Here is a 12,080-nt window from a genome sequence, read left to right on the forward strand (position 1 = left end):
TGGGGTGCTATTTCGTGGAGATCCGCTGGGCCAATGATATCCCTTCATGGAAGAATTAACAGCCGAGATTATTTAGGCATTTTGGGCGACCAAGTGCATCCAATGGTTCAAGCATTGTTCCCTGAGGGGATCGCCATCTTTCAGGATGATAATGCACCAATTCATACAGCTAGAATTGCTAAAAGCATGGCACGAGGAACATTCTAATGAAGTTGAGCATCTCATCTGGCCCCCACAATCTCCAGACCTCAACATTATTAAGCATTTATGGTCGATTTTTCGAGGTATGGATTCATACAAGGTGTGAATTGTTTCCAAAGGAATTTTAGCCCATTCCACAGTTAAAATACCCTTCAGTTCTTTGAGCAACGATGGCGGCAGAAATCGACTTCTAACTTGAATCTCTAAAATTATATATATATATATATATATATATATATATATATATATATATATATATTATTTTTTATTTTTTTTTCATTTCTTACATTTTAAAAATTACAACAAGGAAAATGGGCCAATGCAAAAGTTTGGGCACCCTGCACGGTTAACACATAGTAGCACTCCTTTTTGAAAGTATCACAGCTTGTAAACACTTTTTTTGTAGCCAGCCAAGAGTCTTTCAATTCTTGTTTGAGGGCTTTTCATGCATTCTGCTTAGTAAAATTCTTCCAGTTCTGTGAGATTCCTGGGTTGTCTTGCTGCACTGCTATTTTTAGGCCTAGTCACAGATTTTCAATGATGTTCAGAACAGGGAACTGTGAGGGCCATTGCAAAACCTTCAGCTTCAGCCTTTTGAGGTAGTGCATTGTGGATTTTGACTTGTGTTTAGGAATATTATCCATTTGTAGAAGCCATTTTCCTTTCAACTTCAGCTTTATTACAGATGGTATGATTTTTGGATAAAGAAATTATTGAAATTTCATAGAATCCATTCTTCCCTCTACCTGTGAAATCTTCCCCGTGCCATTGGTTGCAACACAGCCCCTGTAACACCCCAGGTAACCTGGTTGTTACAGTAATGTTGCCTTCCTTTCAGGGAGGGTGAAGTCATGCCTGGAAGCAGGGAAGATTCCCTTTAACAGGTAGTACATCTACATGCAACACATTCTGAATGCAGGCCAGAAGGAGGAGCTCTGAATCTGGATTCAGGGGAGCTTCCCCAAACATATATATTCTGGCTTGGAGGAGTCAGTTATTTGGTCCAGGGAGACCAGAGCAGACAGTGGAGGAAAGAGGAGTGACAGCAGAGAGTGAGGCCGTGCAGCCACGTGTGGTGCTGCAGCTCCAGGACAGAAGAGAACCAGACAGGTTACATTGATAGCAAATGTCAGAGGTTAGAAGCAAAAGAGAACAAAGGAGCTGGAGGGGGAACTGTGGTCGGGCACCCTCTAAGGTGAAGTGCAGAAACCGGGCACCAGGAGCCCGAGGCTGTGTAATACTTCACGTCCCACAGCAGAACCGGAGGGCAGAAGACTCCAAGTCGTCTGTCTGCACCCACACCCAAAGGTGCAGCAGTAAATAGAGCCCGGGTCATGATAGAGACCCTGTAGAAAGGCTCTCACTGCCCACCATATGGGTACTGTCCCAGGACAGGAGAGAGAGGACCTTGTAAGGAAGCCACAGGAACCAAGGAACTCACATAAAAGCGCGAGAAGGAAGGCTTATGAACCTCAACTGGGAGAGGGATCCACCATTGCCTCCAGGCCAACTGGACCACACCAACACTTGTTGCTGGTACCCTGGACTGTGGCGGTCTACCATCAGTAAACCAGATAAAGAGACTGCAACCCTGTGTCCTCAGTTTATTTCAGGCACCACACCATCCAAACACACCGGGAGCCCTGGGGACCCAGATTCACATTTGGGAAGTGATACCATCTTTGCTGCAGTACTGTCACCCCAGAGGACCCCTTTAAGCATTGTCGGTCACCCCTGACCGAGTACCACAGGTGGCTTCACAAACTTTTATTACTTTACAAATCCCTTTAAAGACTATCCCTTTTACTTGGGTGCCCAGGGCCACGGACCGGGTCACTTCCACCACGACCACCCCTTTAATAACGACGGGACCCAGTCCTGAGTACCCCATGGCCCTGGCGGGCATTACACCCCAAAGCATGATTGATCCACCCCGATGCTTAATGATTGGCAAGATGTTCTTTTTCTGAAATTATGTGCTCTTTTCTCCACACATACCTTTGATTATTGTAGCCAAATAGTTAAATTTTAAAGGGAACCGGTCACCAGAAATAACGCTATTAACCTGCAGATATGCAGTTAATCTGCAGGCTATTAGCATTATTATGCTGTTTGGCGTCTGCGCACAGCTGAATGCAGCAATGGAAAAATGAACTTTATTCTTCCCACCAACATTCAGTATTCAGTCATGGAGGTGGGGGAGGTGTTAGTTCTGAAATCTTGGTCGATGACCACACGATCAACGATCTAGGCTGTGGTGGAAGACACCAGCTGCAACCATTTCTGTACCAAATGCAATTCACATATCTGTTAAAATCATGGATATTAGAAAGACCCAGGTGACTCCGAGCAGGTCCTATTCGCTTCTGATTTGCACATCAGACTCGGTCATTCAAGTGTATGGGGATCTGTAAAAACAGATGCAAATTGGAAGGCTTCCAGTTTTCTTCCATTTTGCATCTGTCTCACCGATTGCTTACTTAGTGAAACGTGTCCTTCCAAAGGGTTTTTATTGGCTTGGAAGCAAGCACTTCTTCTGTAGAAAAGAACAGAAGAGAAAAAAGCAGAAGCTACTAGGATGACACCTGAGAAAAAATTACCGTATTTTTCGGACTATAAGACGCACTTTTGTTCCCCAAAATTTTTGGGGAAAGTGGGGGGTGCGTCTTATAATCCGAATCTGTGTGCTGTGCTGTGCTGTAGAGGAGGGGGGTGGCTCTGGAGTGGTGTCAGGGGGCTGGGGTGGGCTGGCTGCAGGCTACAGAGACAGCAGGAGGTTCTGTGCTCCCGCTCATTAGCCTCATGTAATATTCACTGCACCTGCTGTCCATCACCTCCGTGCTGAACCTGTGCCGAGTTGATTCACAGGGGAGCAGCGAATATTACATGTGCCTGCATCTCCCCCACACTCCCATCAAGGATATGCCCCCCTGTGCTGCTGGCAGGCACATGCTTTTCACTCCCTGTGCTGCTGGCAGGCCCATGCTCCCCCCCCCCCCCCCCCCCCGTGCTGCTGGCAGGCACCTGATAAAATAACAAACACTTAACACCTTCCCCTGATGGCTCCATGCTCACAGCTCCTCGTTGCTTCCGGTGTCTGTGCTGACATCCGATCATGTGATTGGCACAGCACAGTGATGACATCTGTTATGATTAGGTAATTCAGAACCACAATGGACCTTGAAGTTCAGAGCACACAAAGTGACCTGACAATAACCAAAAGACATAGGACGAGCTCTGAGACGTGGGAACTCTGCTGACCGCAATCCCTAATCCTATCCAACCACACTAGAGGCAGCCGTGGATTGCGCCTAACGCTCCCTATGCAACTCGGCACAGCCTGAGAAACTAGCTAGGCGTAAGATAGAAAAATAAGCCTACCTTGCCTCAGAGAAATACCCCAAAGGAAAAGGCAGCCCCCCACATATAATGACTGTGAGTAGAGATGAAAATACAAACGCAGAGATGAAATAGATTTAGCAAAGTGAGGCCCAACTTACTGAACAGACCGAAGATAGGAAAGATAACTTTGCGGTCAACACAAAACCCTACAAACAACCACGCAGAGGGGGCAAAAAGACCCTCCGCACCGACTAACGGTACGGAGGTGCTCCCTCTGCGTCCCAGAGCTTCCAGCAAGCCAGAAAAACCAATTAAGCAAGCTGTACAGAAAAAATAGCAAACAAAAATAACACAAGCAAAACTTAGCTTATGCAGAGCAGACAGGCCACAGGAACGATCCAGGAGGAAGCAAGACCAATACTAGAACATTGACTGGAGGCCAGGAGCAAAGCACTAGGTGGAGTTAAATAGAGCAGCACCTAACGACTTCACCACATCACCTGAGGAAGGAAACTCAGAAGCCGCAGTACCACTCACCTCCACCAATGGAAGCTCATAGACAGAATCAGCCGAAGTACCACTTGTGACCACAGGAGGGAGCTCTGCCACAGAATTCACAACAGTACCCCCCCCTTGAGGAGGGGTCACCGAACCCTCACCAGAGCCCCCAGGCCGACCAGGATGAGCCATATGAAAGGCACGAACAAGATCGGCAGCATGGACATCAGAGGCAAAGACCCAGGAATTATCTTCCTGAGCATAACCCTTCCACTTAACCAGATACTGGAGTTTCCGTCTTGAAACACGAGAATCCAAAATCTTCTCCACAATATACTCCAACTCCCCCTCCACCAAAACCGGGGCAGGAGGATCAACAGATGGAACCATAGGTGCCACGTATCTCCGCAACAATGACCTATGGAATACGTTATGGATGGAAAAAGAATCTGGAAGGGTCAAACGAAAAGACACAGGATTAAGAACCTCAGAAATCCTATACGGACCAATGAAACGAGGCTTAAACTTAGGAGAGGAAATCTTCACAGGAATATGAAGAGATGACAACCAAACCAAATCCCCAACACGAAGTCGGGGACCTACACAGCGTCTGCGATTAGCGAAACGTTGAGCCTTCTCCTGGGACAAGGTCAAATTGTCCACTACATGAGTCCAAATCTGCTGTAACCTGTCCACCACCGTATCCACACCAGGACAGTCCGAAGACTCAACCTGCCCTGAAGAGAAACGAGGATGGAACCCAGAGTTGCAGAAAAACGGCGAAAACAAGGTAGCCGAGCTGGCCCGATTATTAAGGGCGAACTCAGCCAAAGGCAAGAAGGACACCCAATCATCCTGATCAGCAGAAACAAAGCATCTCAGATATGTTTCCAAGGTCTGATTGGTTCGTTCGGTCTGGCCATTAGTCTGAGGATGGAAAGCCGAGGAAAAAGACAAATCAATGCCCATCCTACCACAAAAAGTTCGCCAAAACCTCGAAACAAACTGGGAACCTCTGTCAGAAACGATGTTCTCTGGAATGCCATGTAAACGAACCACATGCTGGAAGAACAATGGCACCAAATCAGAGGAGAAAGGTAATTTAGACAATGGTACCAAATGGATCATCTTAGAGAAGCGATCACAAACCACCCAAATGACCCTCATTTTTTGAGAGACGGGGAGATCCGAAATAAAATCCATAGAGATATGTGTCCAAGGCCTCTTCGGGACCAGCAAGGGCAAAAGCAACCCACTGGCACGAGAACAGCAGGGCTTAGCCCAAGCACAAATCCCACAGGACTGCACAAAAGAACGCACATCCCGCGACAGAGACGGCCACCAAAAGGATCTAGCCACTAAATCTCTGGTACCAAAGATTCCAGGATGACCAGCCAACACCGAACAATGAACCTCAGAGATAACTTTATTCGTCCACCTATCAGGGAGAAACAGTTTCTCCGCTGGGCAACGATCAGGTTTATTAGCCTGAAATTTTTGCAGCACCCGCCGCAAATCAGGGGAGATGGCAGACAAAATTACTCCCTCTTTGAGAATACCCGCCGGCTCAGACAAACCCAGAGAGTCGGGCACAAAACTCCTAGACAGGGCATCCGCCTTCACATTTTTAGAGCCCGGAAGGTACGAAACCACAAAGTCAAAACGGGAGAAAAACAGCGACCAACGAGCCTGTCTAGGATTCAACCGTTTGGCAGACTCGAGATAAGTCAAGTTCTTGTGATCAGTCAAGACCACCACGCGATGCTTAGCTCCTTCAAGCCAATGACGCCACTCCTCGAATGCCCACTTCATGGCCAGCAACTCTCAATTGCCAACATCATAATTGCACTCAGCAGGCGAAAACTTCCTGGAAAAGAAGGCGCATGGTTTCATCACTGAGCAATCAGAACTTCTCTGCGACAAAACAGCCCCCGCTCCAATTTCAGAAGCATCAACCTCGACCTGGAACGGAAGCGAAACATCTGGTTGACACAACACAGGGGCAGAAGAAAAACGACGCTTTAACTCTTGAAAAGCTTCCACAGCAACAGAAGACCAATTGACCACATCAGCACCCTTCTTGGTCAAATCGGTCAATGGTTTAGCAATACTAGAAAAATTACAGATGAAGTGACGATAAAAATTAGCAAAGCCCAGGAACTTTTGCAGACTCTTCAGAGATGTCGGCTGAGTCCAATCATAGATGGCCTGGACCTTAACAGGGTCCATCTCGATAGTAGAAGGGGAAAAAATGAACCCCAAAAATGAAACCTTCTGAACACCAAAGAGACACTTTGATCCCTTCACAAACAAAGAATTAGCACGCAGGACCTGGAACACCATTCTGACCTGCTTCACATGAGACTCCCAATCATCCGAGAAGACCAAAATATCATCCAAGTATACAATCAGGAATTTATCCAGATACTCTCGGAAGATGTCATGCATAAAGGACTGAAACACCGATGGAGCATTGGCAAGTCCGAAAGGCATAACTAGGTACTCAAAATGGCCCTCGGGCGTATTAAATGCAGTTTTCCATTCATCGCCCCGCTTAATACGCACAAGATTATACGCACCACAAAGATCTATCTTGGTGAACCAACTAGCCCCCTTGATCCGAGCAAACAAATCAGATAGCAGCGGCAAGGGGTACTGAAATTTGACCGTGATTTTATTTAGAAGGCGGTAATCTATACAAGGTCTCAGCGAACCATCCTTCTTGGCCACAAAAAAGAACCCCGCTCCCAATGGCGACGATGACGGGCGAATATGACCTTTCTCCAAGGACTCCTTCACGTAACTCCGCATAGCGGCGTGCTCAGGTACAGATAAATTAAACAGTCGACCTTTAGGAAACTTACTACCAGGAATCAAATCGATAGCACAATCACAATCCCTATGCGGAGGTAGGGCATTGGACTTGGGCTCATCAAATACATCCCGGTAATCAGACAAGAACTCTGGGACCTCAGAAGGGGTGGATGACGAAATAGACAGAAATGGAACATCACCATGTACCCCCTGACAACCCCAGCTGGACACAGACATTGATTTCCAATCTAATACTGGGTTATGGACTTGTAGCCATGGCAACCCCAACACGACCACATCATGCAGATTATGCAACACCAGAAAGCGAATATCCCCTTGATGTGCAGGAGCCATGCACATGGTCAGCTGGGTCCAGTACTGAGGCTTATTCTTGGCCAAAGGCGTAGCATCAATTCCTCTCAATGGAATAGGACACTGCAAGGGCTCCAAGAAAAACCCACAACGCCTAGCATACTCCAAGTCCATCAAATTCAGGGCAGCGCCTGAATCCACAAATGCCATGACAGAATAAGATGACAAAGAGCAGATCAAAGTAACGGACAAAAGAAATTTTGACTGTACCGTACCAATGGTGGCAGACCTAGCGAACCGCTTAGTGCGCTTAGGACAATCGGAGATAGCATGAGTGGAATCACCACAGTAGAAACACAGCCCATTCTGACGTCTGTGTTCTTGCCGTTCAACTCTGGTCAAAGTCCTATCGCACTGCATAGGCTCAGGTTTATGCTCGGATAATACCGCCAAATGGTGTACAGATTTACGCTCACGCAAGCGGCGACCGATCTGAATGGCCAAAGACATAGACTCATTCAGACCAGCAGGCATGGGAAATCCCACCATGACATCCTTAAGGGCTTCAAAGAGACCCTTTCTGAAAATAGCTGCCAGCGCACCTTCATTCCATTGAGTGAGCACGGACCACTTTCTAAACTTCTGACAATAAATCTCTATCTCATCCTGACCCTGACACAGAGCCAGCAAATTTTTCTCTGCCTGATCCACCGAATTAGGTTCATCGTACAGCAATCCGAGCGCCAGGAAAAACGCATCAATATTACATAATGCAGGATCTCCTGGCGCAAGGGAAAATGCCCAGTCTTGAGGGTCGCCACGTAATAAAGAAATAATGATCCTAACTTGTTGAACTGGGTCACCAGAGGAGCGAGGTTTCAAAGCCAGAAACAGTTTACAATTATTTTTGAAACTCAGAAATTTAGCTCTATCTCCAGAAAACAAATCAGGAATAGGAATTCTTGGTTCTAACATAGAATTCTGAACCACAAAGTCTTGAATATTTTGTACTCTTGCAGTGAGATGATCCACACATGAAGACAGACCTTTAATGTCCATCACTACACCTGTGTCCTGAACCACCCAAATGTCTAGGGGAAAAAAAAAAGGCAAAACACAGTGCAAAGAAAAAAAAATGGTCTCAGAACTTCTTTTTTCCCTCTATTGAGAAGCATTAGTACTTTGGGCCTCCAGTACTGTTATGATTAGGTAATTCAGAACCACAATGGACCTTGAAGTTCAGAGCACACAAAGTGACCTGACAATAACCAAAAGACATAGGACGAGCTCTGAGACGTGGGAACTCTGCTGACCGCAATCCCTAATCCTATCCAACCACACTAGAGGCAGCCGTGGATTGCGCCTAATGCTCCCTATGCAACTCGGCACAGCCTGAGAAACTAGCTAGGCCTAAGATAGAAAAATAAGCCTACCTTGCCTCAGAGAAATACCCCAAAGGAAAAGGCAGCCCCCCACATATAATGACTGTGAGTAGAGATGAAAATACAAACGCAGAGATGAAATAGATTTAGCAAAGTGAGGCCCAACTTACTGAACAGACCGAAGATAGGAAAGATAACTTTGAGGTCAACACAAAACCCTACAAACAACCACGCAGAGGGGGCAAAAAGACCCTCCGCACCGACTAACGGTACGGAGGTGCTCCCTCTGCGTCCCAGAGCTTCCAGCAAGCCAGAAAAACCAATTAAGCAAGCTGTACAGAAAAAATAGCAAACAAAAATAACACAAGCAAAACTTAGCTTATGCAGAGCAGACAGGCCACAGGAACGATCCAGGAGGAAGCAAGACCAATACTAGAACATTGACTGGAGGCCAGGAGCAAAGCACTAGGTGGAGTTAAATAGAGCAGCACCTAACGACTTCACCACATCACCTGAGGAAGGAAACTCAGAAGCCGCAGTACCACTCACCTCCACCAACGGAAGCTCATAGACAGAATCAGCCGAAGTACCACTTGTGACCACAGGAGGGAGCTCTGCCACAGAATTCACAACAGACATCACTGTGTGCCCAGGTCACATGATCCGATGCCTGGGAAACAGGAAGTGCAACCGAGGAGCTGTGAGCACGGAGCCATCAGGGAAAGGTGAGTTAAGTGTTTGTTATTTTATCATGTGCCTGCCAGAAGCACGGGGGGAGCATGTGCCTGCCAGCCGCACAGGGAGGGGCATGTGCCTGCCGGCAGCACAGGGGGGGCATATGCCTGCCGGCAGCAGGGGGGCATGTGCCTGCCAGAAGCAGGGGTGGGTGGCATGTGCCTGCAAGCAGCACAGGGGGAGCATGTGTCTGCCAGCAGCACAGGGGGGGCATGTGTCTGCCAGCAGCACAGGGGCATATAGTGACCGGGGGGGCCTGTACCTGCCAGCAGCACTGTGGGGCATATAGTGACCGGGGGGCTGTACCTGTCAGCAGCCCAGGGGGGCGTATTGTGACTGGGGGGGCCATGTGCCTGCCAGCAGCACAGGGGGCATGTCCCTGCCTGCACAAGGGGGCATATTGTGACCGGGTGGCATGTGCCTGCCAGCACAGGGGGGCATGTAGTGACCCAGGGGGCATGTGCCTGCCAGCAGTAAAGGGGGGCATATAGTGACCCAGGGGGGCATATGTCTGACAGCAGTACAGGGGGCATATAGTGATCAGGGGGGCATGTGCCTTGCAGCAGCACTGGGGGGCATGTGCCAGCACAAGGATGGGGGTTATATAGATACCAGGATGAAGGACATATGATTTGCAAGACGGAAACTGGCATTATAAGACAGACCCGCATTTAACATAAAAAAATGTTCTCTTTTTCTTCACCAAATTTTGGGGGTGCGTCTTATAATCAGGTGCGTCTTATAGTCCGAAAAATACTGTAATCATTTTCTCTCAGATTATTATTACTATTAGGGGGTGTGACCACTTAGTGTCTAGGGCAGCATGAATGCCAAATGCGGCCCTGCTTGTAGGCATGTTCTTTATATAAACTAATGCAAACCCTCAAAAAAAAAAAATAGGGAATTTCCAGGTGGGGAGGTAGCAAAACCCCAAAAATACTAAGGTGGTGAATATTTTTGCAAGCCACTGTATACCTGGCTGCAATTGTGGTTTGGGCAACATTAATCAGCTGATAGGGGCTCAGTTTAAGGCCACGTTCTCACGTTCAGTACTTGGTGAGTATTTCACATCAGCATTTGTAAGCCAAAACCAGGAGTAGGTGATAAATACAGATGCGGTGGCGTGTTTCTATTATACTTTTCCTTTGATTGCTCCATTCCTTGTTTTGGCTTACACATTCTGAGGTTAAATACTGAATGTGTGAACGTGGCTTAAAAGGGAACCTATCAACCCCCACACACTCACTGCTGTGCAATCTTCTCTTTTTGGAACTTGCGATAATGATAAGCTTTCCTATTTTTATACCTAAATGAAATACTTGTGGCAGAAACACTAAAAAATAATCTCAAATATTATTTTTTTTGGCTCCACAGAAAGAAATCTTTATGTCAGATCTGATTGTCTGCACATTGGTTGGCTTTTTGTCCTTTGCCGTCAGTGCCAGCACAGTGTTTCTCCTCTTAAGTGTAAGTAGCATAATTCAATGATATGAATATGTTGATACAAAATAACTCTGTCCTTAACAATTAAAGAAGCTTAACATATTCTGAGTTTATAATTTTATATAAAAAGCCGTCTAACTTACCGGTAATTCGCTTTTAATGAGTCCACGACAGCACCCACATAAGAGAGGCGATCCGCCCATAGGAACAGGAAACCTACAGAATAAAAGGAGGTGGTCCCCCTCTCCTCCTCAGTTTAGTTTTCAGAGTATGAGTGGAACAGCAAGGTTTTAGTTCAATTCATATCAGATAATGTCAATGCCTTAAATACTCTATACAGCAATTTACTTGTTAGTTTAACAGGAAGAAACCGTGTATGACTAAGGAGGGTAGTGAATGGGTGCTGTCGTGGACTCATTAAAAGAGCATTACCAGTAAGGAATCCGGCTTTTTATCCTTCACCATGACAGCACCCACATGAGAGACTTTCAGAGAACTGTCACCTGGGTGGGATTACTGTGCTAAGGACAGCTCTACCAAAAGCCAAGTCAGAAGGCGTGGATAGATCGAGTCTATAATGGTTGTAAAAAGTGGATGGTGTCAACCAGGTTGCGGCCTTACATATTAAATCAATTGGCACATCTGCTTTCTCCATCCAGGAGGATGCCATGGCTCATGCAGAATGTCTTTTATTCCCTCCGGAGGAACTTCGCCTTTTGACAAATAAGCCACGCAGATAGCTTCTCTGATCCACCTGGATAAGGTAGCTTTTGTGACCCCACGTCCTTTCCTGTGGCCCTGAAAGGAGACAGAGCCCTAATCTGCCTCCAGGCCTGAGATCTTTCTACATAGGTCAAGATGGCTCTTTTAACATCTAGAGTATGGAACTTTTGTTGTTCTGGAGTTACTGGAGCCTCAAATAAGGGAGAAATATTTCTTGTGACCTATGATAGCTAGATGCCACTTTAGGAAGGTATGAGAGGTCTGGTTTAAGGATTACCCTATCTTGGAATACTAACAAGAAGGGTGGGTCTATAGAGATGACCTGGATATCGCTGACCCTTCTAGCCAATGTTAAAGCTACTAATAGAGCTACCTTATATGTCAAGATATTTAACGGGATAGAATTCAGTGGTTCAAATGGGGCATTAGTTAAGCCATCAAGGACTAGCTTCAAGTCCCGTGGTGGAATGTGGACCGGATTACTTCGCTCACATGCTCTAATGAATCTGGCAACCCATCTGTCTCCTGCTATATTGCTCCCATACAGGGCCCCTAAGGCTGAAACCTGTACTCTCAAGGTGTTCACTGATAACCCCAGTTCTCGACCATTCTGTAAAAATTCTAGGATGG

The 12,080-nt window shown here is 46.7% G+C and overlaps 1 protein-coding gene across 1 annotated transcript in view; it reads left to right on the top strand.

The window, feature by feature from the left end:
- LOC138681613 (pecanex-like protein 2) overlaps nt 1–12,080 on the top strand; it is a 1,209,413-nt gene that overhangs the window by 802,047 nt on the left and 395,286 nt on the right. Inside the window, exon 17 of the mRNA XM_069769269.1 lies at nt 10,659–10,751. Within this exon, the coding sequence (XP_069625370.1) occupies nt 10,659–10,751 (93 nt within the window). The remainder of the gene's footprint in view (nt 1–10,658; nt 10,752–12,080) is intronic.

Source organism: Ranitomeya imitator, chromosome 5 (genome assembly GCF_032444005.1).
Source record: "Ranitomeya imitator isolate aRanImi1 chromosome 5, aRanImi1.pri, whole genome shotgun sequence".
In the NCBI taxonomy this organism is placed as follows: Eukaryota; Metazoa; Chordata; class Amphibia; order Anura; family Dendrobatidae; genus Ranitomeya; species Ranitomeya imitator.